This window comes from Numenius arquata, chromosome 21, assembly GCF_964106895.1.
Source record: "Numenius arquata chromosome 21, bNumArq3.hap1.1, whole genome shotgun sequence".
NCBI lineage: Eukaryota > Metazoa > Chordata > Aves > Charadriiformes > Scolopacidae > Numenius > Numenius arquata.
In genome coordinates, this window is record NC_133596.1 from 4,838,806 (window position 1) to 4,854,963 (window position 16,158).

Sequence of the window (16,158 nt, forward strand, 5' to 3'; positions counted from 1 at the left end):
ATCCGACCGCCAACATCCATCGGATGGAAAAACTCGAGGGAGAAAGACAGCGGTGAGCAGCAGGGTGCGATGAACACCAAACTCTCCAAATACCTTGAAACCATACTCGTGTGCCCTGATGGCCAATGTCTTCTGCCTTGGGTCCTTTTTGCCTGCAGGTTTGGGTCACTCAGGCTCAGTTTGCACTTGGTTTACTCCATCAGAGAGCTCCCTTTGCTTTTTCTTGCGAGGAGAAAAAAAGAAAAGGACAAATATCATCTCATGTTTCAATTCAACATTTCTTCCCATTTAGGGAAAATTCATCTCCGAGTGTGATAATGGCAATTTTCTATGTGAAAACCCACCAGCCCCAGGCGAGGCGGTGCCTGATGGTGGCTCTTGTTCCAGACATGAGAGCTCGTTTGGTGCTGGTGTTTCTGTGGTCCAGCTGAAAGGGCATCTTCAGATACTCCTGGAAACTTGCTGTGCCTGTATTTGCTTTATTATTTTAAAAAAATCTACAAAAATTATTTGCTGTTACTTGGGCAAAGCAGGAGGTCGGCCATCCCCACTGCCTTCCTCCTCTTCATCCTCCTCCTCTCCACCTTCCCTGGTTTCTCCTCTGCAGCCAGCGCTGTTTATTCTGCCGCATGTGCTTCATATTTTTGCTTAATACTAATTCACATAAAATCCCTGTGAAGAAGAACCACCCATCTACACATATGGAAGCAGTCTCGGCACGCAGTCCCCATACCCAGCTGGGAGTCGGAAAGCCGTGTACAGCTCGAAATTAGGATACAGACAAGTGGTGAATGTGGGAGAAAAGGCAGTTAAAAGGAGAAAACCACGGCATGTAAATGGGTTATTACTTCAATCACCCAATTAGGAATCTACGGGCTCTCTTCTTCGTTTCTTCTAAGGCAACAATATAATTAATTAAAGAGAAATGTCTCCTCCGCTCCCGTCTGTCACTCAGCCGCGAGTCCGAGCGAGCCTCCCATGAACCACCAACTACAAACCATAGAACTATTAGTAAAAAAAAATACAGAAGGGGGGGAGGAAAAATACCAAACCACCCCAACCCCAGCACCCCGACGCCGCAGCGATATCGCCGGCCCGTTGACGCCACGGATCAGGTGACGCCGCTCTCCCACCCAGCGGATGCCGAGCCGGCGGCTCTGCCGTGCCGACCACAGAACCACCAGCCAGCCGGGGCTACCTGCGCTGCCGGCGGGGCTTTCCTCTTCCTCCCCCTCGCTGCCACCTCTCCCATCCCTCCTCTTCCTCCTCTGGGAGAGCCGGGATACGGGACGAGAGGGATGGCTTCCAACAGCATCTTCGACTCCTTCGCCACCTACTCCTCCGCTTTCCTGCGCGGTGAGTACAGACCCGGTTCTTTCGTTCCTGGGGCGGCAGGAAACGTCGTCGGGTTTTGTATTTATTTTATTTAAATTTTTTTTTTTTTTTTTTCTTCTCGCAAGGAAGCAAACCGGCAGTGGGTTCTGATGCGGCTTTGCTGGCACCTCGCTCCACGCGGCTGCTCGCCGGGGTTTTCTGCCGGCGCTGCGATGCTCCGGGTTTGGGTTCGGTGGGTGGTTTGCTGCCATTTATTTCGGCCGTGTATTTTGGGTTTCAGCGCTGGGAAGGGCCGAGCGGTGCTGGGATTGATTTGATGCGTTGGTCGGAGTCGTTAGCTGGGTGCAGCCCGAGGTGTGGCGCGGGGGGCAGCAAAAAATCTGCAGAAATGGAAATTGCTTCTAAAGCAAAACCAGTTTGCGAGGGGAGAAGAGCTGGGGGAGATAAGGGCTGCGCTCAAGCTTACAATTTTATGTTTACTTATATATAATACTCTAAATGTGAAAACACACGGCAACTTTATAAATAGTGTTTTGCTAAATATATAACTCCATTGGGTGATTAATTTGTTCACCCTGCTCTTCTTGGCCTCTCTGCGCACCCTGGGACACAACAATCTCGTCCCTCCTGGTCACCTTGAGATGGGTGAACTGCCCATGAGAGGAGGTGGCTCCTCCCCAGATTTCTCCTCCTCTCCATCCCAGCTCCCAGCAGCATCTCACATCCCCAAAATTGAACCCTCCTTCATCTCACAACTGCCGTCTCACTGTGGGAGCTCAGGGTGAACCGGGCTGGAGCTTCTGGGACTTTGGCTCCCCGGCGTCTTCAGAGATCTTTTTTGGGAGGAACTGAGGCCTTGTTAACACATCAGGCAGAGCTTGGCACACCCTTGCCTTTTCCCTTCCCTTCCCTTCCCTACTTTGTCACCGCTGGTCAGGAGCAAAAGCTTGAGCTGGTCATGGCTGTAAGGACCCAGGTCCTGAGTGGTGGCTCGGCACGTCGCACTGAACCCCAGCAGATCAGGGGAGGGTGACTGTAAATCCCTACCCAGAGAGCAAAATGCAGCGGGTCATCTAGAAACGCGTCGCTGCAGACCAGATTTTGGCCTATTTTTGAGAACACAAAATGTTACGTGTGCTCTTGAGGCGGATCGGTGGTGTCAACCTGCGTCACCACATCTCCTTGGCTTTGAGTCGTCTTCTGAGCAGAGGGTGTTGGAGAGGCAGCAGAAAGAGCTGGGGATGGGGATGCGGATAGGGATTGAGGGGCGGGGGGTAAATCCGGACCAGCTCCTCCAGCCCCATCATGGATACACCATGCTGGAAAACAGGGCAAATAGGCAAAATGGCCACGTTCATCTCAATGCCCTCCGCTCGGAGATGGTGGCATTATAAATGTGTTCTTTGTACTCCGTGCAGCTAATTAAAGGCAGTCCCATGGCAAGGAAATAAGAGAAGTTTATAAAAAACATTTGCATGGTTCTTTTTAATCTATACTTCTCCCTCCGCAAGCCAGATGAAGAAATGCCGGGGTTTAACTGGGCTTGCTCATTTAAAAATAAAAAGAGAGCGAGAAACAGAAATATCACGTCTTGTATGCAATTTCCATACAAATAGGAACTCATAAAAGCAATAAACATCTTTGTTTCAGACATAATTTTTTATTAAATGGGGGAGAATTAAATGATTGCACCAAGGATGGAATATGGCCAAATGGTGAAACATTTGGTTAGTATTAGGACAAGAAATCCTTGTTTTCTTTAAGGAGCTCACTGTGTCTTCTCCTGCCTGGCTAGATTTGGGCGAGTACTGCAAAACATTCATGAACGTTCATTTAAATTCCTCATGGCTTTGGGGGATTCGACCACATTCATAGTTTTTGTTTGCTTTTCTGGGCACATCCATGAAAATGGGTGTTTGTTTGCACAAATATTTAAGGAATGAAACGAAAAATCCCGAAGGTATTCACTAGTTAGTCTGGAAATGCTTTTTTTTTTTTTTTTTTTTTTTTTTTAAATAGAAAAGGGATTTTTCGGCTTTCCAATGGGGTGGGCGAAGGAGCCCCACGTGGGAGAGCGGCACCAATCCCCGCTCACACACCCTGCATTCACAACCGAGTGAAATATCTGGTGGGGACTGAAATCAATTTGCCTCCAGTCAATGGTTTTGGGGATGTAAACCCATTTTTGGTGGCCAGCGCCAGCTTGACCTGGGGTCTGCCTTTGCGTCTCCTCGCTTCTCTTGGAGACCAGCCAGAAGGTGCAAGATAAACTGGGCAGAACTGGGGGGACTCTTCCCTACTGGTCCCAACAGCCCAGCCTGGCGGTGGGTGCTGGTCTGGGCTCCTGGTGCAGCACGTGGGACCTGACCAAGCCACAGCCATCCTCTTCCACAGGGCTAACAAACACTTTTTTATCCTTTTCTACTCTTTTTTTGCAAGGAAAAAAAAACTTCATCTTTTTCTGATCCATTTAAGCAACCAACGGCTCAGCTCCTGGGTCTGGCTGTGCCCCCCTGGCACCTCCAGAGCCGCCGTCCCGATGGCAACTGGTTGCCTCTAAGTCATCAAACCACAAATGTCACATCCGTGAGTCAGTTCTTCGCTACCGATGGCTATCGGGACGGGGAGGCCTCAGCCACAGGGGCTGGTTTCTCAGCAGCCACCACTGCGTCTTCAGTGGAAACCTGAAGGAAGAGCCACGGGGTGAGATGCCACCGAAGGAGGAGCGAGGTGATGGTGGCTCAGAGGCTGGCAGACCTTTCAGCTGAGGGTTGGGAGTTGTTTTGCCCCAGGATGAGCACTACAAAGGCCACAGGCTGGCTCCTCTTCTCGGGGTGTCCATACCAGGTTTCTTCACCTCTCCCAAGCTCAGGTTGCTGATGTTTGACATTTTTCCCTTGGTTTTTGTGACTCTAAAAGCGTACAGGAACTGCTCATAAACCGTCACCGTCCATCCATGCTCTCCAGTGAAAACTTCTTTTTTGCCTCTTTCTCCATCATGTTGGTATTCTTGTGGGCAGCTGCCCTCACCCCACTGCCTTCCCCGGGTGGCTTCATGCCCTTGAATGGGAGGCAAAGGGGCATCGAACCTCGGTCCTGGCATCCAGAGAGGGAATTTTACTATTTATTTTGCAAATGCACGCCTGTAGATGCGCTCTCAGCCCTGTTGGGCCACGATGCAGTGCTCGTTGCTGCTCCAAAGGAGCTGGGACTGATCCTGGGGTTTAGTCCCTGCTTTGCTCCTTCTCCTGGGGTCTCCAGGTCCTCGCCTTTGGTTGATTGTAGCAAATTTCCTCCTGTCTCTGCACCTTCTTCTCTGCTTTGCTTAAGGGAGCAGGATGTCTGTGCGGGCACAAGTCCCTGAGGGTCCCTGTTGGCCCTTCACAGCCTCGTTAGCCTAATGAACAGGCGGGGTTCTGCCTAAATCAGGGAACATGGGGGTTTGGAGGGTCCACATGGAGCTGCTCTGCCCCCAGGGAAGGCAGAGGGGTTGTGGTTCTGTGCAGGGCAGCCTTGTCAGGGGGGTCTGAAATGACCCCCAAGGACATCATCTGCCCCATAGGGGAAGAAATGAGCCATGATCCCATGGGGAACCCACCCCTTCCCCAGAACACCATGCTCAGATGGACAAACTGGCTTGTCCTGGTCCCAGACCTGCCCCAGTAGATGCTGGAGGAGGAGCAAGAGGAAACCCTGTGGTGGTGGAGCCAGTGCTGGTCACCTTTGGCTTCTGAAAGTAGGTGATGCCAACTGCCTGGTGCAGTGGGTAGATGTTATTTTTTCTCTGGAAGGTCATTGAGTCAGTGCTTTTCCCCAGTTCGCCACCAGTGTGGATTAGTCAGAGTTTCACAATTTCACAAGCACTGGGGGCTTGGGCTCCTGCTGGGACTGGTGTATCCTGGGGTATGGAGAAGCTGCCCTGATGCTCCAGCCATACGCTGGTGCTCCAGCCATGCCCCAGCACGGTGCCTTTTCCTGCTGCACCTCCATGTCACCAGCGGCTTTCCTTGCCTGCCAGGGTGGAGGTGGTGGCCCCAGCTCGCCCCAAGCAGAGGTTTCTTTTTCCACCCTTCCCGTAACTGGCCACTGCAGGATTCCCGCTCGGCAAACTTCCTTTTAATGGATTTCTGTGTTTCTTCCTAACCACAGAAAACTGTAACCCTGACAGGATTTCGAGTCGTTTTCTTCTCCTCCTCCTGCCACGCTGTGCTCTGGGCAATGCCTCCGGCGGAGGCTGGGTGAGCGGGCACCGGGTCCTACCGCGCATGTGTAATGGGGTCACCGAGCTTTGCCGTCGTGTTTCCCTAAAGGCAGGAGTTTTGTCACATCCTATAGCACCCAAGGGGATTTTTTAATTTTTTTTTTTTTTTTTTTTACATATGGGCAACCTCCGGCATGACAACAGTGCATCGCACTGGGATCTGCGGTGCTCGGGCACCGGGATGGGAGGCAAGAGCACAAGGAGCATCCCTGCACGCAGCTGGGTTATCTGTGCCTGCAGAGGGGGAGAAGCAAGGCAGAGGAGGGAGTGGGGAGAGGAGGGAGGGACACCCCCAGGAAGTATTCCCATGAGTATTGCAATCTCCATGAACATTTGTACATCCACGGGCATTGCAATACCCACGGATGGTTGCACGCCCGTGAGCATTGCACACCCAAGAGCTCTCCTACAGTCACGGCTCAGCCTGAGCCCCTGCACCCCCCTACACCTCTGCAAACTCTCTTTCTGCCCCCCCCCAGCTCTCTGGAGGTATGGGGACCCCCAGTGCCACCCCAGCCCTCATGCTGGGGCCCCAATGCCCAGCACCATGTGGCCACAAAATCTGTTTTGCCTCCATTCATCCTCCCCTCCCGGGGAAGGCTCATGCGCCCGGAGCTTCCCAGCTCCTGATTGACTGTCAGTGGCTTTGCCTTTTCCAAGGGCACCCTGCTGACTGGTGGCATGTCTTTTTTTTTTTCCTTTTTCTTTTTTTTTTTTTTTTTAATATATTTGTGTGTGTGTGGGAAGGAGTATAAATCCATTGTCTCTCATCACCTTGTTATGATCGAATAGGAGTAGAGAGACAGTGGCATTCCCCTTTGCTGAGCACTTTAATTCATGATGATTTCTTCGACTTGATCTCCTCCGATATGTCGTCAGTGTTTGCGGTCCACTGTTTTGGCCGCGTACGGTTTGGGAAACAAAGAATGAGCCGTATGTTTGCCGGCTCGGATCCACACATGGTCGGCATTAGGAGCAAGAATGCGACTTCCCATCCGAAGCGACGAGCCCAAGCCACGGGCCACACCGTAAATACTCCCCGAATGAGGCTGAGCAACGGAGAAGAGAACATGGCAAAACCTGCCAGGAGGTCTCCAGTGGCAATGGGAGCTCGGGGACCAGCCCAGAGGATGCACGTCCCCTCTCCCTCCTGTTGCAGGGCTCCTTTGCACCCCGGTTTTCTCCTGGGTATGTCCAGGGTGGGAAGAAAATGTCACTGCGGGGGTGATTTCTGTTAGGTGTGGATCCCAGGGCTTCCCATCTTGCGTTTGTTTTCCTTGGCTCCGGTCCTTCACCCCTGACATGTCGGGGATGGAGCCGGTGCAAAGGCTGGAGCTGAATCCACACTCCCAACCCTTGCATCCCAGAGATCCCAACAGCCTTTAACATCAATTCTTGTCGGAGAAACTTTAGCCTTGCTCTGTCACCGGTATAACCAAAGTGAGGGGCTGTGGGCTCTCTGTGAAGCCTGTGGCGAGCGTGGGCAAGGTGAGACCCCACACCGCTGGCCGGCTCCTGCCGACACCGCTCCGTAACCGCGGCTGAACCTCTTGGTGGCTGGGGAGTTGCCATGCACCATGTGGAGGGAGCAGGAAGGCATCTTGCTTCCAGAGTGGAGATGAGTCCTGTGTTTTTAGGGGTGCTGGGGTGCACCAGCTTCGGTCCCCCCCCCAGTTATTTAGCGGCTATCAACATTTGCTGGAGCATGGGGAGCATCCCTGCCATCAGCTCCAACTAAAACCGTGGATGCTTCACCCTTTTCGGTTGCAAAGACAAACCCTCCTCCACCCTCCAGACCTGCTGCTGCTCCCTGCTTTGTCTGGAAATATTTCTTTCCATTTCCACCCATTCCTGCCTCTTCCCTTTCCCGCCCTGGCCTCACTGGGACAACTGCCATGCCAGTGGTGGATGTGGTTTCCCAGTTGGTGGGGACAGCAAAGCCCTTCACAGGAGCATCCCCGGGGGAGCAGCTCCCTCCCGAGCACCCTTCATCAGAGAAGGGTGCGTGGGAAAGGGGGAGAGCGAGCACCCACCTCCCAGTCAGGGCACCAGCATCCCACTGTGGCCGCTCCGAGAGGGCAGGATGCGGCCCCAGCACGCCGGGCGCTGTACATGGACCATCGTGACGCCACGATGCACTGACAGCCCAAGGCAACACCCAAGCTGGCCACGACAGCGGTCTGCGGGGTGCCAGGCACAGCCTGCAACCACAGCTTTAGCCCCCCCCTTCTCCTCGGCTCTTGCCTTTCTAAAAATGTTTTAATTTTATTTTTTTTCAATTTTTTTAAATTTTTTTTTTCTTAAGAAAGTGGGACAGCCGATGCGTCTGCAATCTGGGGGTATTTTCCATAACATAAACATATTAAAAAAGAAAAAGAAAAGGGAAAATAAAAAGAAACAATGATTTTCCATTCCCACTGGAAGCAGCGAGTGCATTTGGAACATGAGGAACATATTACTCAAGCTATTGTAAAATAAAATATAAAAACAACCAAAATAGGAGGAGAAGGGAGAGATTTAAAAAAAAAAAAAAAAAAAAAAGGCCTCAGTTAGGAAGGGAGACACAGAAAAATGGGCTTTTTTTCAACAATCTCTGCTGTGTAGGAGGGTCCTGTAGAGACTTGACCTTTGCCTCTGGGATGGTTGGATCCTGGATGGAGGGGTGAGAGGCTCCTGGGTTTGAATTTCCCCCTGGGGAGATGCAGCCCTCCCTGTGACCGCTGGGAAGGGACCTCCCACCGCCCTGGATGGTCCCATCACCCTGGCGAGGAGCGTCCCACCAGGGATTTGTGTCCTTGAGGTGCCACCAGCTTTGTGACCGTGATTCGGGGCAGCGGTTGGCGAGGGATATGCCCCAAATCACCACCAGCACTGGCTACGCATCCCCCCCAAGCCCACCCTGCCAGGGTCTGGGGCACCCACTGCCCTCGCTGAGGTTTCACCAGTGCTTTTGGCATCGTGGTGGGGTTTGACCTCGTAACCTGTGGGCAGAGGGAAGCCACGGGGAGCCCAGCTGGGAGAAGGCACCTTCCAAGGCTCTTTTCTCCTGTTAATGATGGGATTTAGGGCTCCGGGGCTGCTTTGGGTTTCTTTTCAGTCGCTCTGTGTGTGTGTGAGTGTGTGTTTATGGCAGCTATATTGGGATGTGATTTCACAAGGCAGCATGGTTTTTGTTAAAATAGCTTCTAAAAAAAAATCAAAACAAAATGGTAGGAATGATGTTAGCGGCACAACCCTGGACCAAAGTCTGCCCTGGCTTCTCGCACCCTCTGCGCCTCCTGGGACCCGGCCAGGGCTCAGCCTGGCACGGGGACAGACGGACAGACAAAGGGTGTCGCAAACTCTCTGCGTGCCGATGGAGAGCACGCCAGTGCCCCTGATTGCGGGTCCAGGTGAGCTGGTCATTAAAAGATGCTCATTATGTTAATGAACCTCTGTTGGGGCTTTGCTAGAGGTTTTCTGCCTTGCTCTGGATGCGGCACCAGCATCCCAGGATGGAGCCGACCGCACGAGCTCCGTGCGCCCATTAGGTGGGTGCCAGTTATCTCTTGCAGCTGGAGGTTCATGCATTATTGACTTTGCAACGAAGGGGAGGGGTTTTTTTGGAGGAAAACCTCAGCAAGCGACTGGAGCAGTTGCTTTCTGATCTCTGGGGCGAGCACGTGGGTTATTCCCAGGAGCGGCACGTTCCCTAACCCGCAGCGCAGCCCCCGCACGCCTCCCGACCGGCCGCTGGCGGGGCTGTTATAGGAATATCCCCAGCTGTAGCTCGATTTCTCTCCCAATGAGAAGCCGAAACACCGAGGAGGAAGCTACACTCAATTACAAATACTAAAAACTGCTGCTAAAAATGCCTGCTTCCATTCCCGTTCAAATTGCTGACAAAATATTTAAAGGAATATTGCTCCCTGCATCCCGCGCTCGGCGATGGTGGGGGCAAGCGAGTGGCAAGAAGATGCTGGAGCCGGGAGCGGGGCCGCGCATCCATGGGGTGCACGGAAAAGTCGGGGAGGCTGTTTCTTCACAGCCTGGCAGACATTAAATGCCAGACAGGGGCTGCGCCGTTTCCCTTTAAACTGGAAGCATATGCATGGAGATAATTTAAGGACAGAGCACAGTGCTGTGATTCCAGTGACTTGAAGTCAGGAATAAACTACTTAGCGGGGATTTGTGAAAGGCTGTGCCATTTTCCCTCATTAAGAGAGAGAAAGTGCCGGCCAGAGAACGTAAAGAATAAATCAGATGTGCTGTTCCAAAATTAAGCCCTTGTTCTGCAGCTCCTTTGCACCACGCTGCATTTTTACTGGCCACTTTTGTGCCCAATTACCTTGAACCCTGTAATTAAACACCTTTTTTTATTAGCTCTGGGTCGGTTTGGAAAATCTCGCCAAATGGGTGAGCCCACTGGTTTTTTTCTTTTTTTTTTTCCATAAAACTCAGCAAAACTGCCAGGCTGGGAGGAGCAGCCCCAGCCCCAACTCCTTGTTCCTGAGCGGGGTGGTGGGACACCCACCGGTGTCCCATCCCTGTCCCCTTGGGGGTTGGATCCCATGTACGTGCTTTAAACCTTCCCTGCCGCTGTCGGTAATTGGCACCTCTAAGCAGCAAAGCCTTTTGGACCCGAATTTACTCCTGAATTTTAGTGCCACGCATTCGCTTTTGCACCTCGAGCTGAACGCAGAGTTTCACTCCACTTGTTTTTTCCCCAAAATATCATATTTCTTCTCTCTGTTAGCTCTGCTTTCCCCCCAAGCTTGGCACCCGACCTCAGTGCCGGAGTTGGGATGCGCCTGTGGGGCTGGGACCGTGTTGCGTGGCAAGGTCTGGTGCGGGGGGGGTTTGCCATGGTTGAGGGGTGGGAGATGGGGGAACCTTCACGGGGAGCCCCCACATGTGCTTGGGGTCCTTGGGGAAGGCGGCGACAGAGCTGAGGACTGAACCCGGACACCTTGCTTCCCTCACCAATGCCTTCCCCTGGAGCCCATGCTTTCTGCCAGCGAGAACCCGCTGCTCAGTTGGAGGAGAAAACATCCAAACGTTCTCCAAAGCCACCAGTTTTGCAGGGTCAGGGAGGTGCGGAGCGGCTCAGACCCCAGGACAGGGCTGAGGTTGCGTCTCGCAGATAAGATCCCCTCTCTCCCCGCAGAGCCGGCTGCTCGTGCGAGACCCGAAGCCGCTACCGTTTTGTCTGGGCAAGTTCTCCATTTCTCTCCTCTCCAGCCCCAACCTGCTGCTGAACCGCTCCAACTTCCCGGGCCACCGTCTGGGCTGGGGCGAGGAGCCTGCTCGTGGTGTCAGCCAGCTGACCCGGGCAGACAGGCACCCCCTGCTTGCGTACGAACTTTTAGGAGAAACTTCTGCAAAAATATAAAATGAGCTCATGCTGATGAGCGTAGGGCTGGGGCGGGGGGGGGGGGGTGGTTGATGGAGGCGAGCAGGCACGGTTCCCTTTCCAAGCTGCTGGAGATGGATGAGGAGCAAACAGTGCCTTACCAGCAGTTCCTAAATACCATCGCGTTTGATTTGTCTGAGTTCCTAGCCAGAAACCAGAAAAGTACCTTCTGCGTCGTTTTTAGCCTGTGACTAATTCCTCCAAGTCGGGGGTTTGTTCTGTGCCTGAAGGGATGCGTAAATGTTGGGTGAATTCGCAGGCTGAACCCCCTCGGGGGCTTGTTTTCTGGAGCTACTCTCCAACCACCAGACTTATCGGTCGGGGATGTCGGGCAAACTCACATCGATGAGAATCTTTGCGGAAGGGCAAATATGAAAGCAAACGTTTGCACCAGAAAAAATAACCCGAGGAAGGAGCAGAAGCAACGCGACCCCGAGCCCATCTACTCAAAGCGGCCCAACCGCAGCCCTGCCGCAAAACAGCATCCCCCGGAGGTATTCATAGAAGTGAAAGTAGTGAATAATTGCAAAAGGCAAACAAACCTGGAAAAAATGGTGCGGGCCTGCGGGAGAATTTGCAATGGGAACCGGAGGCCAGTTTTCTCAGAATTACGTTGTTGCTGTAGGCGAGTCGTTGATGGCAGAGTTTGAGGTTGCTCCGTGTCGTTGCTGGAGGATCTTCACCGTTTCTCCCGCGGATTGCCACAAAGTCTGGCGGAGGTGGCAGAAACCGGGGATAGATCGCATGGGGATGAGAAACACCTCGCACGGGAAGAGCTGGTCCTTGCCCAGGACCTCTTTTTTTTTTTTGTGGAAAAGGGCCAAGGTGTTACATGGACAGAAGTGTTTAGGGGGAGATCCTGGCACTGGCATTGCAAAAGGGCTGCCAGCCCGCCCGAACCTCATCTGTGTCTTCTGCCTCGAGCTCTAAGGCAGAGTTAGAGCTGTGTGTGCTGGTGACTTCGTGGTCCGGCTGCTTTGAGGAGCAGCCCGAGTGTCGTGGACCTGGGGTGATGACCGCCCGCGGAGATGCAGGATGTGCCCGCGGGGCCGAGCAGGCACCCGCCTGAGGGCAAACTGGGCGCTGCCGGCCCTTTGCTCCCGCTCCAGGTCGAGGCGCATCTCAACGGGCTGGAGAAACGCTCTACCGGCCTCCTGTTCGCATTTCTCCAGCTGTACACGATGCTGCTTGGTACAAACTTCGCAGCTTCGCTGGGGTCCATTGCTCCAGCCGGTCCCATTCTTCCCATCCCTGACCTCTCCCTTTAAAAATCACTTCTGGGGGCTTTTCCAAACCGTTTTTCCAAACTCCAGTCTCTTGCTGGAGACCCACCACCAGGCTCCCTGCGCTGGCACTGCTCTGCAAAGCTCATCTGCCTGCAGACAGGTGGGGAAAACCCTCGAGTGGATGAAAGGTGCTGGATTAGGCACAGTTAGAAACCACGCATTTATAGAGCACCTCCTGTGATCTGCCTCCCTCCCAACCCACCGGCTCTGCCTCTGCCAGGGCTCAGCCCGGGCAAGAGAAACAGGGTAACACCTCGAGGGGGTGGGAGATGGGGAAAGCTTTGGGGCTGAAGCAGGAAGGGAGGAGACGCCTGTGATAGTGTCACCGCCGGCCATTGTGACACTAGTGAGGCATCGCAGGCTGAGGTTTTGGGAGGAAACTCTCCACCTTTAGCACAAGGATGTTCCAGGAAGGGCACTGGAAACTTAGCAAAGCTGCCGTGAGGCATCTCTGCTGCCCTGTGGTCAGCCAGCGAGAGGTGGCACCACCCCATCATCTTCTTCGGAGCAAGACGCAAACGATGCACGAGGCCATGGTGGAAATCACATCTGCCTGGTTCAAGGGGTGCCCCGGGCTCTCCAATCAGCAGGGTGCCCTTGGGGCGATGGGGCTGGGTTCCCTTTACGATGCTGATTTCCCACAGGGAAGTCAAACAGACACGGTGTGTTTGCACTTGCCTGTAAAGCTGCTCTTGCTGAGACGTGACCCTGAGATGCTCTATCGGACCTGAACCAAAAGGGAAATTGGAGTTCCCTGTCTGACGCCAGCGCCTGTCGCAGGCGGCTGCCAGCCCCCTCCTGTGTGTGTGTGTGTGGGGGGAACACCCTTTTCTACCCCCATGTCTGAGGGGTATTTGCAGACATCGCAGCCCTGAAGCAGCTAAAGCTTTGGCCACGGTTTGCTGACAGCCGGGTGCCCTTCGCAGGGCGGCAGGTGAGGGTGCAGGAACAGGAGCCGTTCCCAGGGTTCGCTTTCCCTCTCTCTTCGCGTTTGACTTCCCCAAAAGGGATCTCTCAGTGGCCGGAGCCCGGTGCAGCCCCATTTCACCCTGCCAGGGCTCGACCGAGCACGAACCCCAGCTGCTGTTGGGGTGTGTGGACGCGAGACCCTTCCCCAGGAGTCCCCTCGGGCTCCCTGCTGCCCGGCAAACCTCGGCACAGCACGGGAATGCTGAGCACCCCTTTGATACCCAGCATCACCCCAGCATTTTGGGCCAGGCTGTAGGGAACAGCAGTGAAAAATGCTCTTTAGGAAACACATGCACCTGCTGTAGGAGGTGAATGTGGGATTTTCCCACCCCACCAGGGATGGGGACGAGCAACAGGGCAGTTTTGTCAATGCAGGGCTATTTTCCGAGGCAAGAAACTGCTTTCTGCAGCCTTTTGGTGTTGCAAGAGCGCTTTACTCGGCACGTGCAGGAGGATTTCCCTGCACCCCGGAGCTCTGCCTGGGAGCCCTTCCGTGAGAGCAGCTCCTCCGAGCGCCTCTCCTCGACATACATTAGAAATCATATCGTGTTTTTCTGCCCCCACCCCATGTACTTTTCTCGTCATCATGTGCCTTTCGGTTCCTCTTTTCATCATCCAGACGTTTCCCCTTTTTCTTTCCTTTGGAATTTTTTTTTTATTTCTCCCCCTGTCGGGTTTTGGGTTTTGAAGGGCTCAGCACCGCCCCAGGCTCCGGCGGCACGGCCACGGGACGGGCACTGGCTGAGGCTCCCATGCTCAGTCCCTTCCCTTGGAATTTTGGCTGCGCCGGGCTCCAGGAGCTCCAGGGGCTCCAGGGAAGGTCTGTCCAGGGGTCCCAGGTGCCCCATGAAACGCTCACCGCAACTTCAACCATCTGCCTTCCAGCGTGGGGAAAGGACACGTTGGAGATGTCTCCATGCGAGAAGAGTCCTCGCTCCCCAGAGGGTCTGGCACGAGGCATCGCACCCCTCTAAAACCCCTCCGAAACCCCCAAAGAGAGAGAAACTCCCATGAACTCGAATAGCTCTGAACAAAGCCCAATGTTTCCAGTTGTGCTATCCACCTTTGGGCATTTTTGGAGGAGATGGGATGTCCTTAGGTGCTCCGTAACCTTTGCATGAATAGTTCTTTTTCTCTGCATAAGCACATTCTTAAAGGAGCGTTGGGCTTTCATTCTCCACTCACTTCAACCGTCGCACTCCTCTGTTCACTTGTTTAAATCAAGCATAAAGCTCTAACTGTTCTTTGAATATTTATGACTAGTTTTTATCTCATGCCATGCATACAAAACATACTTGATTTCTTTCCTAAAAGTTTTTTCAAGTGCAAAGTTTTAAAAACATGTGGCTTTTATTGCAGGCAGGAATGAATAACAGCATTCCACCAGTAACCACATTAAATGGAACAGTAATATTCATATGCGTAAGGGCAAAAGCTGCCTTGTTTCCTATTTGCAGTTGAACTCTGAAATTAATTAAGAACTAAAAGGATCTGACAGTCATTAGGATCTTTTAAAAAGGAGTGGAAGTGGCAGATGGGACCCACGCTCCAAAAAAGCTCGGCGGTGCTATCAATAGCACAGAGGATGTGAGCCCTGAACATGCTCCTCATTGTCGGGCTGTTGTGGGGAGAGGAGAATCGCGGTCCCGAACAATGAAGAATGGCACTTTCGTGACTTCAGAACCGCAGGATTCACGTCAATCGCACTCGTGCTCCTAAGTCACTTCGCAGCTTTTCAAAACCCCGTCTCATCCCGTCAGCGCTGCACACGCTCGAGTATTTGCGCTACGCCCGGAGCAGAGGGTGCTGCCAAGGGCTGGTGCCGGGGGAGCGGTGGGTCCTGGCTCCCCTCGTACGCTTTTTAGAGATGAGAAATCCCCCGTACGCTTTTTAGAGATGAGAAATCCCCCGACAGCAGCAGCATCCCTCCCGATCCACCCCGTGTGTATGCTCGAGGGTCACCGCTCTGGTCCCCGAGTGGCAGAGGATGCATGTGTGAGTGGACACGCATGTGGAGCATCTCCCTGGAGATGCTGATTGAAAGGAGGATTGGTAATAAAGTGCACCAGTGTAAAATGGGGAGAACTGGGAGGACAGGCAAGCCCCAAAGCTGTAAGGAGGGTCAATGACCGTTTCTCCAGCTGTCACCTTTTCTAGTCATTCAAATGATGATGAACGAAACCTGGCCCCAGGTAACCAGGTGGGAATCTCGTAGTGATTTTCCCTCGTGACAACATTTCATGCCAGGATCTGAAACTCTTGCTGAAGTCTTCCTCCTCCTCCTCCTCTTGCTGCCCCAAGCAAAGATGCCGGACACCAAGCGCCGGGGCTGCGTACGCAGACAGCAAGGTGGATTTGGGCAGCCGTGGCTCCCATGGGGTTAATGGATGTCTGGGCTCGGGATTTGATGTCAAGCTGCAGCCCTGGCCCTGGCAGCGGGTGCTGAGCAGGGTTTCCCCCTCTTTGGGTATCGCCCAGCCCCGGGGCCGCGCAGAGCCCGGTGCAGCGCTGCTGGAGTCGTCAACAGGCCGGTTCGCAGCTGGTCCCTCGCCCGAGCGCAGCCTTCCCCCTGATTTATGGCTGGGGCAGCCGCTGCCTTTTCTCCCACCCCCCGCTCCCAGTTTCCCCTTATTTCTTCCCCTGAGCCCCGCGGCTTCCTCCCGCAGGAACCTCTGCCTGCAGCGCCCGTAATTGCTCAGGGGGGAGCCCGTTTTAGCGGTGACACTCAGGGGTTAAAAATTGTCACCGTGGTGCACCCCATTGGACCCAGCATCTGTTGTTTGATTTATGAATGAATAGCACGCTCCCTCCCTGCGTGCTGCTCTCAGATCCCCTTCCCTGAGCTACAAAACAGATCCAGACACCCGCATGGCCCTACTGAGCGCCGTGCTCCTGAGAGGTCTGAGGCAGGGCTT

At 53.6% G+C, this 16,158-nt stretch overlaps 1 protein-coding gene across 1 annotated transcript in view; it reads left to right on the plus strand.

Moving 5' to 3' along the window:
- Positions 1 to 1,298: 1,298 nt before the first annotated feature.
- RUNX3 (RUNX family transcription factor 3) overlaps positions 1,299 to 16,158 on the plus strand; it is a 55,874-nt gene continuing 41,014 nt past the window's right edge. The window contains exon 1 of the mRNA XM_074161996.1: positions 1,299 to 1,356. Within this exon, the coding sequence (XP_074018097.1) occupies positions 1,299 to 1,356 (58 nt within the window). The remainder of the gene's footprint in view (positions 1,357 to 16,158) is intronic.